The following is a 22,257-nucleotide window of genomic DNA, read 5'->3' as shown; positions in this document are numbered from 1 at the left end:
AGAATGGTCTGAAACACTTATGGTGACCAGAACTGTTCTGCGGGCTGCCTTGGATATGACACATTCAACTTCCAGAGCAAAGTCAACCCTTTCTCCAATTCAGACCACCTGATCTCTAGGGGCACAGATTCTGGTTCTTAAGGAGGAAACATTCTGGTCACATCTCCCTGCACTGGCACTGGCCAGAGAGCACATTTGACTCGGTGCCTGAGGACAAGATACCAGTTACTTTGTGTTCTCTGCCCTCTCTTCCATTCGACAACAATCTGGCTCACTTCCAACAGACCTGGTCCAACATCACCTGAGACCATTTGTTTTGGAGGTGGTCCAGAGAGGCTATGCTATCCAATTCCTCTCCCACGAGATTCTGCTTCAACAAGAAGTTCAGTCTCTTCTACCTCTGGATGCTATAGAAATTCCCCCTCAGCACAGGGGCAAGGGATTCTATTCAAGGTATTTCTTACACCCAACAAGTCAGGGTTGGGTTCTAGACTTCAGAGCTCTCAACACCTATATCAAGAAGCTCGCACTCAAGCTGGTCTTCCTCGCATCCATTATTCCTTCCCTGGACCAGAAAGACTGGTATGCTGCCCTCAACCTCAAGGATGTGTACTTCCATACTGCAATTCATCTGGCTCACAAGAACTTGCTAAGATTTGTGTTAATCCACAAACATTATCGATACCAAGTCTTGCACTTCAGGCTTTCTACAGTGCCCTGCGTTTTCACCAATTGCCTCGTGGTGGTAGCAATTCATCTGAGAAGGACCGGCATCTAAGTCTTTCCATCCTTGATCAGGGGCTGGCCGGCCTGGGTCCACGCTCAATCTCAGGTAAACAAATACGAAAAAATCTATGATTAAATCCCATCCAACCTTCGGAGCCAGGCTCAGTGTGGACACAGTGTCTGTCTACCTGCTGTCCAACAGGTTTTGGCCTATGCAAGATCTTGGCTCCCACCTCCTGTCTCCACCCACTCACATGGATAAGGATCTGCCTCCAGCTGCTGGGTCTCATGGCAGCATCTACATTTGTTACTCTATACGCAAGGCTCTTGTTCCAGTCATTTCAAACATGGCTTTCCCGAGCTCGCATTCCAAAAAGACGCCACCTAGACAAACTGATGCTTCTCTCCCTGACAAACCTCCAGTTTCTGGATTGGTGAAAGGACCAGTGTAATGTATGAGGGGCATTCCATTCAGCTCGCTCCCACCCACCCAGACACCTGCCCTCAGATTATCACTACCAATGCTTGATGCTTGGATGGGCCACACACATGGGCAAACCTTATGGTTTGAGGTCTGTGGTCAACTACAGAAAGGGCTTTGTTTATCAATGGTTTAGAATTCAGGGCTGTGTACAGAGCACGTATAGCCCTTCCTTCCAGACATTCATGACTGCTCAAGTTTGGAAACATGGCAGCTGTCTTTTATCTGAACAAACAAGGAGGAGCCAGATCCCTGACCTTATACAAAGAGGCCACTCAGCTCTGGGATTTTGCCATTCAGCACATTACCTTGTCAGCAATCTATTTCTGGGGGCTGATAACATGAGGACAGATATCACAGAAGACTCTGTTCAGGCTGACTAACAGTGGTCACTCCAGAAGGATATTCTTCAGGACATCTTTTGCCTTTGAGGGACTCCCCACACAGATTTCTTTGTGTCTTCAGAGAACAAGTGTCCTCATTTTTGTTCTTGAGGAGGCCACATCCAGGCAGAGGCCTTCCTCCTCCCCTGACTATTGTATGCATTCCTTTCCATCCTGCTGCTGCTTCTAAAGACTTTGTGGAAGATCAGACAAGAGAAATCCAGGGTTACTCTAATAGCCCTACTGAGGCCCAGGCAAACATGGTTCAGGGACCTCCACAACCTCACTGTTATCCCCAGTTCCCCTATCCTAGATCACCAACCTTCTAGTCTGCAATGGGGTCGCTGTCTTGCATCAGAACCATGACTCCCTCCACCTGGTGATGTCGATGCTTGCTGGTTGATACCGGTGGAGTTGGCCTGCTCGCAGGAAGTCCTGAGCATCCCTATTAATCGCAGGAAGATTGCACTAGATCCCACTACCTCTCTAAATGGACTGGTTTACCAGTGGGCCTTATGACATCAGACTTTTCCTATGCACTCTGGAATACAAGAGATTCTGACTACCCTGTACATCTGAAGAACTCTGGTCCCTCACTGTGCTCACTCCAGGTTCACCTTGCAGCCGTTTCTGCAGTCCACCTCCCTGTTGACCAGTTTTCTCCCACTTTATGATAAAAAAAAGTTTAAGGGTATTTTGAAGATATTCCTGTTGGTCAGAGATCAACCCAAACTTTGGATCTCAATTTGGCCTTTTCAGAGTTTATGGACACCCACTCAACTAATGGCTGTATGCGCTTTATGCACTACCTTTCAATGATGATGGCCTTCCTCTTGACAATTACATCTGCTAGGAGAGTTGGAAAACTGCAGACATTGATGGGAGGGGCACCTTGTACCATCAGTCATAAGGACAAAGTCTTTGAGACTGCATCCCAGATTTCTTCCCGAGGTAGTGTCTGAATTCCACATTAATGAAACCATCCACTTACCTGTATTCTTCCCCAAGTCTCACGTGGGCAAATCGGAGCAGAGGCTGTGTGCTCTAAACGTATGCAGAGGGATTTTATTCTGCCTGGACAGAACAAAATTCTTCCAAAAATCGCCTGGGTTTTTTCTTGACTGTGCAGAGGTTCAAAGGACAAACCATCTCTACTCAGAGAATTTCTAAGTGGATCGTTCAATATGTTAGATCATACTACCAACTATAGTAGCCCAGAGCTCGGTCCATCTCTGTGACTTGTTTAGCACACCTTCCTATTTGGAACATTTACAGAGCAGCAACTTGGTCATCCATCCATTCACAAAACATTATGCACTAGTACAAGCAGGCAGGGGGTGATACAAGCCTTAGAAGATCTGTCTTGAAATCCATTTTTACAGAGACTCCTTGTAACAGCCCTTGTAGGGGCTACTGCTATGGAGCCCACCTGACATACAATATGTATGTGGGCTATCACTTGAAGAAGAAAGTGATTACTTACCAGTATGGTAATGGATGTTCTTTGAGATGTGTAGTTCATATCATATTTCACATCCCACCTGCCATCCCTGCTACTTCAGAGTCCTGATGTCAGATAGTGGCGAAGGAACTGGGCTCAGTGGGGTGACTCCCCTCTTATGCCCTTGTAAGATGCACCAGGGAAGTGAGGGTGCATGTGGTGGCCCGTGAATGCTGCTGACTAGAAAGTCTCTGACGCATGCGCACTGAATGTGCATTCACCTAACGTGGAATATGTATCTGGACTACACATCTCGAAGAATATCTGTTTCTGTACAGATCAGTAACAACATAATCCTTTTTGTTTGTGTAAGTCATAATCCTTTTCTCCAGGTTGTTTAAGGTATACTAATGCTCACTGTGTCTTGTAAAGCTAACGTGTTCTGTCTGGAGATTCTCCATTTAATTATTTAGAAGTGTCCTTAGTTCAGACTGATAGATCACTGAAACCTGCCAACAACTTCTTAATCAGCTGTAATGCAATGAATAAAACATACACCTGAGGGTCCCCCATAAGTCATATAAAGCATTGCCTTGTCTTCATTTACTATTTTATGTGTGTGGCACTTCTGTCATATGAAGAATTCTGTTTGATGCTACTTTTCATCAAGGTGTTAAGTGACAGGATGTATATGATTAGAACCTGCACAGAATAAAATGCCACTCTCTTACACTAACCTCACCTACCTGTCCTGTTCAGTAGTTTCAGGCATTCGGCCCATAGCCTCTCTCATGGGAAATTACTCAAAGATTAAAAGGCTCAATGTGTTGCTATTGCAAACCTTTTTTGGAAAGAATCCATAACTTTTGGCAACTGAGATCAAGAGATGGTTTCACGTGATTGATTAGGGTTAATCAATCTTGCATTATTCTATTGTAAGTGTCAGATATTCTGACAGTGGATGGTTTGGGTTATGAGATTATTGTATTTGCACCTCCTTCTCTCTGAATGCCATAGCCTTGCTGTTTTACTACTTCATTTAAAAAAACATACTTTACCGGAGGATATTCTTGGTATAACAAATAATCCTTGATAAATCATCCAGTAAATTATAGCTGGAAGACTTGTCCTATTTGTCACCAGTTCATTCACTCTGCTGGGGTGGGATGTAGAAGGGGGTGGATGGAGAAAAGAAAACTCCTTCTTTCAAAGCTTCTGATGGCCTCAAGAAAGGATCTTTCCCTTCTCGAGATAGAATTCTGCCCTGGCACTCTCCCTTGGTTAAAATTTAAATTGCAAAATAGAAATAGGCAGTTGAATGTTAAGTGTTAATAAAGATGCATGTAATTCCTACCAGTTGCTACTAATATAGACTTCTGTTTTGTGCACACTAAACATATCTTGAAAAATTCTATTGATAATGTGAGCTTTAAAAAGCATTTACTTTAGATACTCATTTAAAAAAACAAAACTATTGCAAATACTTTTTAAAACTGCCATAGTAAAGTTGTTTGTTTTTTTTCTATTAGCAAGCAGATCTGATCTCACTAGGAAAAGTTGTGTTGGCGTTGGCTTGCAATTCTTTGTCAGGAATTCAGAGAGAAAATTTGCAGAAAGCTATGGAACTGGTGACAATCAACTATTCCTCTGATCTGAAGAATCTGATTTTGTAAGTTCAGTATCATAGCATGGATTGAAGCATGTTTTTGTTGCCGCTTTTTAAGTTGAAGGAAATTTATTAATAGCAAAACATAAATGCAAGATAATATATAGCTGAAGGTACCAAATGAATAGTTCATATTTTCAGACACAAATAAGAGTTAAATTCTGTAGAGTGTCTTAAGATAATTTCAAATTAAAAGTACATCATTAAAAAGTGGTATTGAATTGTCTTCATAGTAGATAAAAGGGGCCAACAAAATACATTGTTACCCTTGCTATTCAGAGACAACTTTATATATGTTCTACGGTATCTGTAGTAAATATGAACTCCCATATTTCCTCAGTAATTGGTGTTTAAGGTGTTCTGACCAAAATATCATAAAATCTTGTTTCAAGAGTCAGAGAAATAGCATATGAATAATTGGATTTGCATTAAGATCTTAACTTTTGTGTTCTACCTCTTTATACAAAGTATAGGCACACTTTTTAGTTCCTGAAACTGTCCATTTTTTTTATTAGTAGGGTTGCTGCCTTTCTGACCAGAGAGATAGGGTTTGGTTTTTTGTGTTCATAAATGTAGTCACTATTTTCCTCACCCACCCTTACAGTCAGAGAGAGGAAAAAATGGGAGTATTTGTCCCCTGCTCCTCATTTGAAAAAAAATCACTTGAAAATTTACAGTCTGCATATATCTCCTACTTTTAATCCTGCCCTTTCTGGCATTGATCTACTTCTGCACTGCCATGTGAGTACTCGTTAGCTTACTGAGTGCTTTGGAAACACAGCATATAGGTAAGTTACAACAAGCATTTTCTCTGCTGCTTCACTACTGCTGCTTGACATTGATATAAGAAAAACACAGTGGCAGCTTCAGAGCCAGATGCATGTTTAGTGCTCAAAATAGCATCTGAAGCAGAAAATAGGATCTGGTTAAAACAATATGGTGGCATCTCTGTTTAAATGTGATGTGTTCAATTAATCTATTTGTTTTTTTGGTAGATATTTGCTGACTGACCAAAATAGGCTTCGCAGTGTAAATGATATCATGCCTATGATTGGTGCACGATTCTATACTCAACTGGATGCTGCTCAAATGAGAAACGATGTTATAGAGGAAGACCTTGCAAAGGTAAATCATTCCGTGGTAAAAGGTTGAACATAAGTATCCTACAGGCGGTAGATCTACAATCTATAAAGTTGAATCCTGTTCTTGTTGAGCTCTTGTTGAGTTTTGTCATTGACTTTTTGAGAACTAGAATTTAGTGCTAAATAAGAAATTCTAATGTTGAAATAAATACAGTACCTCAATAACTCATGTCTTTGGGGACAACGAAAGCATTTGACTGACCTGGGTGCTGGCTGTGTAGTCTTAACAAGTCAGAGCTTGAGGTCTGCCTAATTGATTGTAAACCTAAAAGCCTGGTGGCCAGCTCTCTGAGAGGTGGTTAGTGCATGATAATGTGGGCTTTAGCTAAAACACCCAGACTTCTGCTGAACCAACAGACTTAGGAGAAGCTAAGAGGCATACTCTGTGCATTTAAATCCTTACCTTATAGAATGAAGATTCCTTTTCTGATTGAGTAGATATGATCTGCAGCACTTCAAAACATTTTCAATAGTTTGTATTAGAAATTGGCACAACTGCAAATACTACCTTTGTTTGATTCCTCAGATTCAGATTCCATTACTCTTCTCCTTACCCCATATTAATTCCTTTTCAAACAAAAGAAAAATAGTAGAACTACTAGCTGTCACCCTCACATCAACAAAATCAGTAGCTCATACTGTTCTACTTAGCAATACATGTCTTGATTGAATTTGATTGACTATCCGCTATACAGCTTCCAGGAGAAGTGTACATTCCTATTACTATATAATACTGCTATAGAGAGGGTTTAACTCTTCCTACTTTGATTGCAAATCCCCAGCAAGATTCGGACCAAGATGCATGGTAGGAGGCTTTTGCATCTTCCCTGTCGCGTGACAAAACATGGACTAACTCAAATCTTCAGTCAAAGTGGGATATTAAGGTTTTAAGGCAGGGGTCTCAAACTCAAATGACCAGGAGGGCCGCATCACTGACACTCCCCCGTGCCTCCCCTCCCCTCCCCGCTGCCCCTGGCCCTGCCCCCACTCCACCCCTTCCCCGAAGTCCCCACCCCCAGAGGGTGCAGGAGGGGTGTGGCGGTGGCTCAGGGCAGGGAGTTGAGGTGCAGGGTGCAGCAGGGGGCTCAGGGCAGGGAGTGCAGGAGGTATGCAGGGTGCAACAGAGGGCTCAGGGCAGGGAGTTGGAGTGTGGGATCCAGGAGGGGTGTGGGGTGCGGCAGGGGGCTCAGGGCAGGGGGTTGGGGTGCAGCAGGGGGTTGGGGTGCAGGCAGGGGGCTCAGGGCAGGGGGTTGGGGTACAGAAGGGGTGTGGGATTCAGCAGGGGATTGGGGTGCAGGCAGGGGGATCAGGGCAGGAAGTTGGGGGGCGGGGTGCAGGAGGGCTTCGGGCTCCAGCCCGGAGCCGCTTACCTAAAGCGGCTCCGAGATGGCAGTGGCACACACCGGGGCCAGGGCAGGCTGCTGGCCCCAGCCCTGCGCCCACTCCCACTCCGCGAAGCAGCTGGAACCATGTCTCTGCGTCCCCTGGGGGAGGAGGGATGCAGGGCTCTGTGCACTGCTTGCCACTCCTCCAGGTACCTCCCCCAAAGCTCCCATTGCCGCGGTTCTCCGTTCCTGGCCAATGGGAGCTGCGGGGGGGTGGTGCCTGGAAACCAGGGCAACACACGGAGCCCTCTGCTCTCCCCCTCACCCCGGCCGCAGGGGCATGATGCCAGCCGCTTCAGGGAGCGGCGCGGGGCTCGAGGCGGGCAATCCCGTGGGTGTAGTTTGCCCACCTCTGGCCTGGAGGTAGGCCGGGGGGGGCGCACGGGCCGCTTGGCGGGCCGCAGGAAATAGCCCCATGGGCCGCATGTTTGAGAACCCTGTTTTAAGGGCTTAAATCACAACTTTATGTCCTGTTTCCCTTAATCCCACTGCCCATACTGAGATTTTTTTTAAAGGAGACAATATGGCCTAGTGGAAAGAGCATTGAACCAGGATTCAGGAGATCTGGGTTCTATTTCAGATCTATGAAATATGGGTACCTGCATGGCCCCTCAATATGCCAACATTTTTATGGCTGACTTAGAAACCGATTACAAACCCCGGTGCCAACTCTGTCCACATATCTATTCAAGAGACACCATCATAGGACCTAACCACATCAGCCACACCATCCGCGGCTCGTTCACCTGCACACTACAATGTGATATATGCCATCATGTGCCAGCAATGCCCCTCTGCCATGTACATTGGCCAAACCAGACAGTCTCTACGCAAAAGAATAAATGGACACAAATCCGACATCAGGAATCATAACATTCAAAAACCAGTTGGAGAACACTTCAGTCTCTCTGGTCACTCAATAACAGACCTCAAAGTGGCAATTCTTCAACAAAAACCCTTCTAAAGCAGACTCCAACAAGCAACTGCAGAACTGGAATTAATTTGCAAACTGGATACCATCAAATTAGGCCTAAATAAAGACTGGGAGTCGTTGGGTCATTACAAAACCTAAACTTAATTTCTCCAATACTAATTTCTCCCTACTGTTACTCACACCTTCTTGTCAACTGTCTGTAATGGGCCTCTCTCTTACCACTTCAGAAGTTATTTTTCCTCCCTTGGTATCCTGCTGTTAATTGATTTATCTCGTTAGACTGACCTAACACTTGGTAAAGCACCCCCATCTTTTCATGTATTTATACCTGCTCCTGTATTTTTTACTTCAAACATCTGATGAAGTGGGGTTCTAGCCCACGAAAGCATATGCCCAAATAAATTCGTTAGTCTCTAAGGTGCCACAAGGACTCCTAGTGTGGGTTGTTTTTTATTATTATTATTCCTGGCTCTGTCACTGGTGTGCTGGGTGCTTCGGTTTCCTCATCTGTAAAATGGGAATAATAAAACTGACCACCTATGTAAAGCATTTTGAAATCTACAGATAAAAGGTGCTATGTAATCATTAGGCATTATTTTATTTTTTTTAATTTATATATTTTGCATGCAAAACCTTGTAGCTGGACAAAGTAGGAGGCTGCACTGCCACTCCATAATCAGAGATTAATACAGTTACAGGAGCAATACAAACTGTTCCACAGTATTCTAGGAGACAGAGGAGTATAAATCTTTTCGTCCCTTTTCTTCTTGTCTTTCAAATCAAGCTGTCACACTAATGTATTACAGTATGACTTCATTTGCCAAATTTAGGACCCAGTTCTGCCAACCTTACTCATGTTGAGTAGTAAATTACTTCAGGAGTAATCCTACTGAAATCAGTGGCACTGTGTGTGGAGTAAGCTGCTACGCCACATGAGTGTGGATGGCAGTAACTGGGTCTTGAGATGCTTAATAATGGCATATTAGAATCTTTTATCCTTCTGGAAGCCTGATTTGAAAAGCTTCTACTTAAATAAAATATGCATGTAGCCACAATGTATTGTAAACTAGGATACAGTCAGAACAATTTTTTTCTCACTCTCTGTGGGGATGGAAAGCAGTGTGTGAAATGGATTATTAGCTATATATGTAATAAAAAAAAACCCCAAATTGCAATGGTTCTATACTTTGTGTTGATTTTGTTGCTGTCTTTGTTTGAGAAGGTGTCCGGATTTCAGCTACTTTAGTTATACACATTTGTTTATAGCTTTCCTCCTTGAACAGATGTGCTTTGTCTAAACTGGTCTTGGATCTGATACTTATTAGGAATTTGGATTGCAATCTGATTTACCAGTCTTACCGAACACCTTTTACTCATGGTAAATGGCACTAATGGCCAGCCCCCCCCCCCCCCCCCAAAAAAAAGTGCGAGAAGAAAACAAAATAATCTAAATTGAATGCCCAGATAACCAAGATAAAAGAGGAGGGGCATGAAGCAACTAGGAAATTTAGCATTTTCTTCTTCTATGGTCCTGATGTCCAGACCTTGCTCCTGCTCCATCTTAAAACCCAGTATACTTTTTTTAAAGTAGCCACCCTATGGTATCCTATACCAATGGGATAGCTGGAGTCTGCATCAGTGCTCCATGAGGCAATGAAACTGATAGTCTAGCCCTTGCTGGGATAGAAACATGGGCTGGGTGCTGGCCAGACTGGAGATTTGCAGGAAGAAAATGAAGTACAAAGATCAATAACACTATGACTTTGGGTATGCAGTGCCATGTGTCGATGAATCTGTTTCTAGAAAATGTAAACCATCTTCATTGAAATTAATCTGATGGGTCTTTGCAATTTTGTTGCACAAGATCAGTTTTGCTGCATTGAGGCTTTTGCGTGCACCAGTGTCTTAAGTTTTGTGTTTCTTCCCAACTTTAAACTAATCATACATTTCTTGTGTTCTAGGAGGTGCAGAATGGAAGGTTGTTTAGGCTTCTAGCAAAATTGGGAACAATCAATGAGAGACCAGAGTAAGGGATGCAATACTTTTTTCATAGTACAATCTATAAAATCCAATTTATAATTCAAGATTTCTACCCTCACAGATATGATCTGAATAATCCTATCTCCAATTATGCCTCTGAAGAAGTAAGAAGTAAAGACACCTTGAGGCAATGAGTTAAAATTCTGATTAAAATAAAGAAAAGAAAAATATTCCTAAGTTAGGCTATCTTAACATATATATTTGTGTTTCTTTACGATATATTTAGCATATATATTGTATTTGGGGTTTATTATGCTTGAGAGCACGTATAAAGGCTATGGCTTACCTCAACACGTAATTATAGTAAAGTGTTTCAAAAGTTTGAATGGGCATAGTTTTGTGCTGATTATCTGTCAGATGCTAATATGAAACAACATACTTTTCACTGGCCTATTTTCAAAATCAGTTAATAGACTGTTAGGTAACTGCAGATTTGAGTTACCTTATAACTGGTTTTTAGCATTCAGCTGGTAACTTTGATGGTTTTCCTCCCAATCCCTTTTCTGCAGGCTTTTAGTAAACATTTAACTTCAGGTACTTTAGCTGAGGAACTCTGGATAAAGCTTCTTGTATCTTTGTGATAGGAAGGAAATACTACTACTTGGTAGTAGGTTCATTATGTAGCAGAGCTTAGATAGACAGTGTTTATTCTGAAGAGTTAATGAGCATATGTATCTCTTTAACTCTTCATTGCTAATGTCAAGCTTTGTTTTGCACCAGATTTCAGAAAGACCCAACTTGGTCAGAAACTGGAGACCGATATCTACTGAAGCTCTTTCGGGATCATCTTTTCCATCAGGTGACAGAAGCGGGCACTCCTTGGATTGACCTCAGTCACATTATCTCATGTCTTAACAAGGTAATCTGTATCTGTGTTCTTTCTTTAAAGAATGATTTGATGAAGCTTTCATTCATGTGACGTTCCACTGTTGAAAGAAAATGGATGCGTCACTCATATGCTAATTCTGTTGATTTAGCTGATATTTTTCTAATCTGGATGAGAACAGATTATCCAGTAAATTAGCATGTAACCTTAATGGATATTTTAATTAGAAGTACTAAATGGGGAATTAATTAAAGAGTGATGTACAGTGGCCCCTTTTTATCATGCTAAAGGATAGCCTAACGGGACCCTAAAAGTCCTGTAATCAACTAGGTATGATTCTCCTGGCACAAGCATAGTGGAAGACCACCATAAGGCTGTCTCCTGAAGATGCCCTCACACACCCTACTGTTGGGGGTTTGCCAGGGAAGGGCAGGGCTGGGGGTGAAAGGGTTGTATCCGGAGGGGTGCCGCAGCATGCAGTGCTGCACGGATTCCAAGACACCATGGCTTGTCTAAGTTATGCTAGAGTCCTTTCCAGCCCCCAGATAGCTCAGCAGTGGTAGGGTGCATAACTGGTTTAAAGAGGCTACTTGCAGTATTCTAAGATTTTAGTTGCATCATTGGCAAAACTTTAGTTGAGCACTCTCATGAATGCAGCTGAGGAAAATCTTTGTCTTATGCCATAAATGAAATAAAGAACATAAACTTATTTTTTCCCTGCAGCTTGTACTTCAACTTTGCAGATGTTTTACCAAACCTTAGCAATCCAAAACAGCCTTTCTTTTCCAGAAAAGTTTGACCATACTCAGATCCTTAGATACTAGCAACTACTAGTTAACTTCAGCCAAAACTTCCACTAAATTATTGGTGGCTCTTCACCTATCTGGCCACTGGGTTACTCCCTTAATCTCCTTTTACTTTTAATTTCGTTTTATCAGTCCCTTTAAATCCTGATTTAAAGGGATTGATGAGGCTAAGTAAAGAAGATTAGGGGAATGTGTGCTAATGGCCAGGTGAAAATTAAAGGAATGTATGCTGATGCTCAAACAGGAGGTGAGGAGCTACAGCAACTTTGGGGGATGTAATTCTGTAAGTCAGGGGAAAGAATATATTGCAGAATATTGTGTGCTAGAAACTTCTGTGGCTTATCCTCAAAACAAATGGTTGGTTCTAGGGTTGTGGACCCATAATGCAAAGAATCACTATCTAGGGTTGAAGGACCTCAATATCTTGGCAGCAAAGGCACTCTAAAAAGCACTCGTAAACTTCAGAAAGCAGCATGTTGGAAAACGGATCCTAGTAAAATGGGGTATCTGTGCTTCATACTTCGCTCTTGAAATGTCCTTGTTAGATTCAAACTTATTCAAGTATCGTAAGGGGAAGGAACTTTTATATCCGAGTGCGACATTTTTGTGCACCTATTTACCTAAGGACCAGTGGAAGAAAGCCACATGTAGTGAGGTACATGGTCAATAGCATGGCTTTGTTTGTTATTTATCTGTAGTGTTTCAAATCCAGTAGGATAACTCAAATTACACGTGTACAGCACTTATCTGAACAATAGATAGAAGATCATACATAGCATTTATAGTTAGTACTTTGTCCTCAAACTGTTTTTTGCAAATCAATCCTAATAACCCTCTCGGAGAAGTGTTGCGGGGGGGTGGTGGCAGTATTATACCCATTTTACAGGAATAGAAAACAAATCAGGCTCTCTGCATTAGTTTGCCTGAAGCCTCACACAACACTGAGGCTAGAATTTGGGAGGTTCTAGCTTTTATTGCTATGAGTTCAGACTAGTATGCTGCACCTCTTTCTACAGGATGTTTCCTTAGTGTTGCTCCTGCGAACACCCAATTAAACAAGAACTCGGTGGCTAACCTAGTTCTCCTTTTCCTCTATTCAATCAGGCATAACAGTACATTTATCTGTTTCCATAGCATTCATCACCATATTATCTAAAAATCTACTAGTACTCCCATCATCCCCTGGGGTATGTTTCCAAAGTGTTGCGCTATATACCATAATACAGACAGTGAAGCCTGTCTTTGGACAAGAGAGTTTGAGGTATAAAACAAATGTTGAAGGTCTCTTAAACCGTTTTCAAAAGAAAGCAGCTCCCTTGTACTTAGCAAAGAGTCTGCAAGTTACAAATCAGTGAACACCTCTTGCAGTGTATAAATTGTGTACTCTTTGTAAAATATAAAGTTCCCCTGGAGATTTCTACACCACTTGCTGGTAGAAATATCATAAAGTATTAGTGACACAAGTTGTGTGGAAGCCAGTTGAAGATGTTAGTTTCCATGCTGCTTCAATGGTAGTTTAATCAGTCAGAAGAAAAACTTGAGATGTTTGTTGGGGGGGGGGAAAAGTTTTTCTTCTGACAGCCTGTATTAACTGTCTGTCAGCGATCAGGATTAGATTATATCTGCATTTTAGACGGAGAAAAAGGAGGATACCTTACAAAAAACATGAGCCAGTTAATTTTGTTCCCACCTTCACTGGCCACTAGCCAGTTTGAATTTGGAAGTTAGTTTCAGCTGTTACAGAGCACAGGAATAGGCAGCCAAAATTGCTCAGGTGTTGATACTTCCCTGTAATTTTGTTTAAAATGCCAAAGACCATCCCTCCTTACTGGTCCATTTGATGAACCTGTCAGGTAACTTGCACAGAAATTCAGTGATGTGGCTCAGGCCTATATAGAGATTGTCCCTCCCTAGCTTGCTTGGTTCTTTTAAGGGGGGCTGGTATTTCAGAAGGATTGGACCAAGTTCTCATCTTCTTCTGCAATGTTATTTTAACTGATAGTTCTTGACCATGGATCTGATTCAGGGTCAGATTTGAGTTAAACATTTTCAAACCTGTGATTAGTCAACAGGCTGTATATGCTGAAAGAGAAGAACCTTGCCCTTTCTGTGAATCATACTCTCACAAGCTTGCTAAAAACCTGATTGTTTTTATGCTTAAGAAAATGATTGTATTGCCATTGCTTCACATTTTATCTTTTGCATTCTTGTTACAGTTAGATGCTGGTGTGCCAGAAAAAATAAGCCTCATTTCCAGAGACGAGAAGAGTGTACTTGTGGTAACTTACAGCGATTTAAAACGCTGCTTTGAAAATACTTTTCAAGAACTAATTGCAGCCGCAAATGGTCAGTTGTAGTATTTGCTGAAAGCATGCAGGACATTGCTGAGGAACTTAACCAATAGCAAATTGCACTACAGCTGAACTGTTGTCATCTCATTTCATATTTGGGAAACAAACAGGAGATGAGCAAAGCTGCTTGCACTTCAGTCAGGTACACTGTTACTTGAAGGGAAGAATGTTTCATTTATCCTAGAGCTATGGCTGCCATTGGAGGCTTTATCTGTGAAGAATTTATTTTAGATTAAGGAACACATCAGGTGCATGATGTTCCTGCTTTTATTTTTTCCACTTGTATATGCACTAATTTTAATTTTTTAAGACTTTTCTGATCTCTGATGTTTTGCCACATTGTATACTTATTAAGGGAAACTCTTTGCAAGGACATTTCTGGGATACATTTTTGTCACTGAGGATATTGCTCAATTTATTCATTTTGATATTATTTGCACCCAGAATAGCATAAAGGACCAGGGAAATAATTTCATAGAAATTGTGTTCTATAAATGAGAGTTTAGTTTGTAATCTCTGTAAAAGTGTGTTGTATGCGAGCTCTGTATGCCACCCACGGTTAGTTAACAAACCAACCGGAAGATGCATATTTTAAAAAAAAATCAAGTATCAGTGAATTGACATGTATAAAATCCCCTCTCATTTAAGCCTTGTCTAAGCAAAGTGACAAAATAGCAACCTTTGAAACACCTATAATTTAAGGGGCATATCAAATTTGCTCTAAACACAACCAGCGCCTTTAAAAACTGTTTGTATGTTTTCCTGCTAGTCAGCTGCATTTACATTTATGCAATTTTTTTAACAGAATTTTTTTAAAGAAATTGTGTTAAATGCCTGAAGTTTCAGGAGTGTATTACTTTAGGTTATTTACAGTATAATTTTTGTATAAAGTTCTGTTCTTTGAACCACAGCTTTATTATGGTACTCTACACTGGATACAGAAACAAAGACACTGTTAAGAAGATTAACTAAACACAGCAGTTGTCTGGCATCAAGAGCTTTTGAAGTTTTACAACCTGAATCTGGAGGGATAATGATCTGCTGTGCCTTTGCAGTCACTGCTTAGCCCAAAGTAATATTACTTTTGATAATACTCAACACATGAATATTCCTGAAGTAATTCAGTCTGGAATTTTTCTCCTCAATTAACTTTCTAATATTTGGACATGCAGTTGTCTCCAAACTTGGGTATTCCTGGGATTTATAGTAAAAGATAAACACCTACACTTTGATATTGAAGACTGCCAAATATGTAGGAATTTCCTTTCGTAAAGCAGTAGTGAAGACTGTATCTATCCTTTCCCAGCACTGAATATTTTAATAGCACTGGGTGCTCACCATGAAGAAAATGTGGAAACTCAAAAGGTCAGGACAGACTCTAAGCACTTGCAACTGATGTTACTGACATCAATTTTAATAATTCTCAATATTTGTAGTTTTCAGAGAAGTTTTTAATATTTCTCTGTCCACTTTTATAAGCTTTAAAATGATTCTCCGCCTTGAGACTTGCATCAAGAAAAGCAACTCTCTTCACATCGAAAGCTTTGAAGACTAGGGACGTGCTTTACATATTTTAGAAAATGTGGTTGAGTCTGCATTTGGTAGCATCAGTTGTTGAGTTAAAAATCAATTATTGTTGCATTTGATCTGAATGAATTTTAAAAGTAACATAATGTTTAATATTCAAAGGATGACAATTGCCACAATATTGTTCTTTTTAATGTAAAAGGAACAGGAACTTTGAGAAGTGAACATGCAAAACAGTCTTTTATCATTAGCTCATGTATTTGAGGAAGAGCAGCTGTCTTTTATATGTTTTTTGACAAATCATATTGTAATTCTTTTGTACAAAAAAGAAGTACTTGTATACTAGAAGAAATATGAAATGCTTAATTTATAAGCGGGCTGAGGTTTTTTCAAGTATTGTTTTCTTTGAAAATGAAAGGGGATCATCTGTTCAGTTGTGGGGTTTGGGAACCTTTGGAAAATTTAATTTGTGGACCAATATTTTGTGAAAGTTAAGGCAGGGGTAAAATAGAGCTTGAATTCTCATCCTTCCTAGACCAGCAAACCATCCTCTGTGAGACAAGTCTAGAATGCAAACTTACATGTATTTGCATAATGTCAGTTTGCTTCAGCCCCTAGTAACCTCAGGACTTGGTTTAAAAAAAAAAAAAGAAAAAAGAAAAAAAAAAAGTAGACAGCTAATAAGTTTTCATAAGTAACTAATGTCAGCCAGAAAACATTTGGTGTCAGGTAATACATAAAAGAAATAATTGTTGAGCTTTGTTTTCTATTTATTTCATTTGGTCCATATTTGGGAATGATTTGAACAGTCTGAAGTTCTGCTTGGGTGTTTTTTGGGGAGAGCCCTTCTAACGCATTTTAATTCCATTAAGAAGGTTGTCCTAAAGTTATAATCTCTTCCATTCTGAAGAAGAGCTGTATGTGTATAGTTAAAAAAACAAAAACCACCCAGGACATACCCTGCCATGTGGGAAATTATTGTGATCTTCCTATCTTTACAGCTAAAAGCACAGAAAGGACAACCTTTGAAATCATGTGATGTTAGTCATTTTAATTTTTGTACCTGTTTTTAAATTCTGTCTATGTATTTACTACACTGTAAATGTTTGAGGGTACCTATGTATTTTATTTTATTTTATTTTTTTTGGCCCTTGTTTCAGTAATTCAAATGTCAACAGCTTTCCCTAAAAAGCACCAGTATGTTAAGTTCTGTCATGATCCCAATATGTTACCCATCTTTAATCCTGTTTTCATTCTTCATATGTACAGCAGTATTTTTAATAAAGAATACCAGAAATAACGTAGCCTTCTTTTGAGCATGCTAAGTGCTGTAGTTGGGTAGTGCTTTTCACATCTTAAGTATTGGAAGTATATTGCATTCCATCATATTCCTTTTGTATTTCAGTCTGTAAATGACTCCAGCACAGGGTTGTAACAATCATGACTTGCAAACTGCATTTAATGTTTTTCACTTACAGTAAATCACATGGCCTACAATTTCTAGATACTGTTCACTAGACATAGTAATGTGCATATCCTTAACTTCCAAGTCAAAGTAGTAGCTCCTTTTTGCTTGTATTAAATCAGGCCCACATTACTAGATTAGCCGTAATTCTGAGAAACTGTATTAAAAATACCTTTACGTCCATGTTTATTAAGCTCTCTTGTCCAATGACAATATGTACGCTAGCTTCTCTGAAAATTACACATGGGATAACTGACCTCTTTGATGCCCAGGATTATTTGTTCTGTATTGTTAACCAGCAAAAGTGACTTACTGGTGGGGTAAAGTCCTCTGTACCCATACCCCCCATGCCACATGTTTATGTAATTGTAAAGTCATGAAAATTTTGTAAAATACATGTGAAATTGTCAATATCTTTGTTTTTTTTCCTTGCATAAACTTAATCTGGACTGTTGGTCCCTTAAATTGCATTATTGCTTTAGAAAGTTTATTTTGCACATATGACTAAAATAAAACTGCAGCAAGCTTGCTTGGTGCACTCTTCTCAAAAGTTCAGAAGTAGGAAGCAGTTTTCTATATGGTAAACTTTCTAATTTACATTTAAGAACGGTGTTGAAGGACCACGTATGCCTATAGGAGTACACCCATGTCTTGTCTGTTCCAGAATGCACATAGCAACACTGGTCAGTAACTTGCAGAATCCAGTCATGCAATAAGTTTGTTTGTTTTTTTTTTGGTAAAACTGGAGTAATACTGACATATATTTGTTATGCTCCCATCCACAAGTATCACCTGATGACAATTTAAAGTGTGCTTTCAGTCTGAACTTGGATGGTTTGTTTTTGAAAATTTATTTTTTGTAACAACTAGAGCGGGGATCGGCAACCTTTGGCACACGGCCTGCCAGGGAAAGCCCCTGGCAGGCCAGGCCAGTTTGTTTACCTGCCGCGTCTGCAGGTTCGGCCAATCGCAGCTCCCACTGGCCGTGGTTCGCTGTCCCAGGCCAATGGGGGCTGCGGGAAGGGCGGCCAGCACATCCCTCAGCCTGCGCCGCTTCCTGCAGCCCCCATTGGCCGGGACAGCGAACCACGGCCAGTGGGAGCTGCAATTGGCCAAACCTGTGGATGTGGCAGGTAAACAGCCTGACCCGGCCCACCAGAGGCTTACCCTGGCGGGCCGCGGGCCGAAGGTTGTTGATCCCTGGACTAGAGCATGAATTTTTAAGTTAATGTGAAACAAACAAAATCTGAAATCAGCTTTTTGACTGACTATCGTAATGCAGCAGTGCACCTTCTTCAGCATTTCTCATGTCTGAACTCCGAGGAAAGGTGGCGAATATGTGGAATGTTTGTTTAGAGTACTTGGGAAATGAATGGTCATTAAGTAGCCTTCAGAATTACTCTGTCCATACTTGAGTTTGAATTAGAATTTTAAAAGGAACATAATGTGGAAATGAACAACTTTCATTTGAGAACCTGTTGTAGGTAGCCACAAATGCTTCAGTAATTTGTGCCACTGCTACCATACATTAATTATATTAGTATTCTCCTTTAATCCTTAATGCACAGTAGTAGGTACAAGACTTTTTATCCTCCAGATGTGGCCTCACCAGTGCCAAATAGAGGGGAATAATCACTTCCCTCAATCTGCTGGCAGTACTCCTCGTAATGTAGCCCAATATGCCATTGGCCTTCTTGGCAACAAGGGCACACTGCTGACTCATATCCAGCTTCTCATTTACTAATCCCCAGGTCCTTTTCTGCAGAACTGCTGCTTAGCCCGTCGGTCCCCAGCCTCTAGTGGTGCATAGGATGGAAGAATCCCAAGTGCAGGACTCTGTACTTGTCCTTATTGAACCTCATCAGATTTCTTTTGGCCCAATCCTCCAATTTGTGTTGGTCACTCTGAACCCTATCCCTACCCTCCAGCGTATGTACCTCTCCCCCCTGTTCAGGGTCATCTGTAAACTTGCTGAAGGTGCAATCCATCCCATCATCCAGATCATTAATAAAGATGTTGAACACAACCGGCCCCAGGACCAACCCTTGGGGTACTCCGCTTGTTACCAGCTGCCACCTAGACATCGACCCGTTGATCCCGACAATCTAGCCAGCTTTCTATCCACCTTAAAAAGTATGGGCTGGATGAATGGATTATAAACTATTTTTAACCATACTATTTACCCCTTTGCAGCCCCTAAAATTTAATAAACAACTGGATGGAATAAGAGAACAACACTGCTAGGGTCATATGATTATATAACTAGTGCTGTGCCCTTGTTCCTCCCCACTAAAAACTAGATTGTCTCCAGTGGCCTGCCACCTAGAGGCCTAGCTAGTCTAAACGTTAGCAGTAAGAACCAGTGAACGAACTGAGAAATATTCAAGATGGAATGAATTTAGCATTTTGATTTCTATACTTTAATCTTGTTCTTTATTCAGACAGTATTATCCTCACTGTGTGGCCTTTAAGGATGTAGTGCGCATATTTTGCTTCAAATTAAATCATATTGTGGCCAAATTAAACTGTTTTATTGGATGTGGGAGAAGGAAGTAAAATAGAAGATAGTAAATATACACCACTCCCCTGCACTATTACTACTTTCCATGTGTATAAGAACATTTTATGACTTTACTGCTGATAAATGTGAAGTTCTTGGGCTAGCCAGGTGTAACAAGAACAGTAGTACACAGCCTATTTCCTTCAGTTCTGAACAAATTTATGAAAGCAGACTAGTACTGAAGTGCTGACATGCTTAGCCAGTCTAGTCCAGTATCCTGTTACTAACAGTGGCTAGTACCAGGTGCTTCAAAGGAAGGTACAAGAAACCCTGCAGTAGGATGTCAAGGGAAAACCCTGTCCCTGAGGGAAGGTTTCTTGCTAACCCCCATTAGTTAGAAGTTTAAGTCTTGAAGCATGAGGGTTTGTATCCTTTCCAAAACTCTAATTTAAAGGGTGAAAAAGCTATTCTTGTATTCCATCTAAGTGTCCAATCTGTTTCTGCATTCTGCTAAACTGTAGCTTCAATCTCCTGTTCCCTTCGCTATGGCAAACACACATTGTCTTTTCAATCTTTTTTCATATGAAATTGTTTCATGTACTTAATTATTCTTGGAACCCAGCACTGAACCAACCACCTGTTTCTTCACGGGTTTTTTTGTTTTCTTTTTTGAGTGGGTGACCAGAACTGAACACAGTATTCCAGGTGAGGTTGTTACTGATTTATATAATAGCATTTTCCATATTCTTCAGCCTATTCCTTATGCATAAGTTTCCTTTTTGCCCTCGGGCTGCATATTGATAACTGGTCTCAATTGAGCTGTCCACAATACCTAGGTCTCTTTCCTGAGCTGATAGCTAATTTAGCATAGTAAGGTGTGTGAATAGCCCAAATTATTGCCTCCAATATGCATTTGCCAACACTGAACTTAACATTCATTGTAATGTGCATTCACTAAACTTGATTAGATCCCTCTGCAGTGCTTCGCTCTTCTCCCAGCCTGAGCAAACAAATGCAAGACAGCTCCCAATTTACTTTTATCTCACTGACTTAGACCACTTCGATGTCTAGTTTTTTGTGGGGAATTTAAGCAGTGAGATTGTTAATGTGAAACGGGCTCCTGTATGTTCTAAGTATTGTCTTACAGGAGAAGTTTAAAACTGGTCAAAAAGTAATTCTCCAGTCCTCTCCATTCTTTTCTTTGATGTAGCACCCTAAGTGCTGTCAGTGGTATAATCCCAAATCATCACTTTACACCTGGGAAGCAGACACTTTTTTGGTTCCTTTCCTTTATTCCAGCATACGTGCATGCATTCCCCCCATCTGCCCCTGCCAAAAGTTTCTAATACATCACCTCACTCCACCTGCCTGGAGTTCTAAAGTTAACTAAAGGATTTTGCATAGTTAATTTGACAACCTGGGTCAGTGACTGGTAGGGTAGGTGTTTTTCACCCTAAAAGAAATTTTAAACAGTTTAAAAATCCTTGAATTATTTGAAAATAAACAATCAATAATTTATATCATGATTGCTGTACTTATTAAATAACTAACAGGCAAATAGTGCCAAAACTGCTCTCCTTCCAGGAATCTGTAATAAAAGCTAGAAGATGCTAGTAGCTGGCAAACAGGGAAAAAAAGCAAGATTGAAAGATGCAAAATTTTTCCTCAGTTGCTCTCCGTATGCTACATAGGGTAGTAAAAATGGCTAAATGCCAGCAACTGAAAAGAATTGTAGACCTCAGTTCCTCCCACCTTCCCAGTCGGAGCAAATTGATTGGGTTTGGATGTGCTTGCAGCGCGGTCTCCTAGATGCAGATAGATAAAGAGGGAAAGTGAGTCACAAATTCTCTTCAGTGCTACTATTTCAGGCTTGGCTGCGATGAGCTTCAGTTGACTAGCTTTTATCTTCCAATCTCTGGCATAGGTTGGAAAAGAGGACTAGGTGTCCCTACTGTTCAGAGCCAATTAAATGGATGTAGAGTTGTTAGCTGTACCATAGCAGCACTGCAGCCTGCCCCAGCCTTCGGTCTCCTCTTGCCGCTTCATGTGCAGGTTGAACATTGCTCAGGGCTATTCTTTGGATCCACTCCCTCAGAAGAATAGAGCTACTCAGCTGTAATCTGGCACGGATCCACCACTGTGGCACCAGCCCTTAAGAGGTAGTGGTGACAAAGGGTGCTGATGGGTCTAAAATAATAAACGTGAGCCCTGGATATTCATTTATTACCAGGAAGTCATGGACCGGCACTTTCTCTCTCTCTCTCTCTCTCTCTCCCACCTAATCCTGAAAATGGTCAAAAGTTTAGAAGATGCCAAAGCTACTTTGCAACAGCCTCCGTTTTTTCCATAAATGGGATTAGAGAGCTAGGAGGTAATTGGCAAGAGGGATCAGCCCAAAGCAGTGTGTGTTGATTAGGGGATTTAATAATTTGAGGGATTCTTGCATCTTACCCAGTAATATCTACCCCCCTGTAGGCTCATGTTTTATTGTCCAAGACAGCTATCATGCCAGTTTATAACCCAAACCTCCACCATAATCAGTTTTCTCCCTGGCTTTCAGCCAGTGTGTAAGAATTTGCTTTTG

The 22,257-nt window shown here is 41.0% G+C and overlaps 1 protein-coding gene across 7 annotated transcripts in view; it reads left to right on the top strand.

Moving 5' to 3' along the window:
* Window positions 1–17,643, top strand: part of PAN3 (poly(A) specific ribonuclease subunit PAN3) — a 116,756-nt gene extending 99,113 nt beyond the window's left edge. For all 7 annotated transcript variants that reach the window (XM_065581383.1, XM_042842846.2, XM_008167435.4 and 4 more), the window contains 5 exons: window positions 4,561–4,700; window positions 5,693–5,822; window positions 10,120–10,184; window positions 10,919–11,057; window positions 14,047–17,643. In XM_065581383.1, the coding sequence (XP_065437455.1) occupies window positions 4,561–4,700; window positions 5,693–5,822; window positions 10,120–10,184; window positions 10,919–11,057; window positions 14,047–14,187 (615 nt within the window). In that variant the 3' untranslated portion in view covers window positions 14,188–17,643. The remainder of the gene's footprint in view (window positions 1–4,560; window positions 4,701–5,692; window positions 5,823–10,119; window positions 10,185–10,918; window positions 11,058–14,046) is intronic.
* Window positions 17,644–22,257: the final 4,614 nt, after the last annotated feature.

This window comes from Chrysemys picta, chromosome 1, assembly GCF_011386835.1.
Source record: "Chrysemys picta bellii isolate R12L10 chromosome 1, ASM1138683v2, whole genome shotgun sequence".
NCBI classification, from domain to species: Eukaryota; Metazoa; Chordata; order Testudines; family Emydidae; genus Chrysemys; species Chrysemys picta.
Note: the sequence above shows the minus strand (reverse complement) of the source record. Positions and strands in the feature narration are given on the sequence as shown.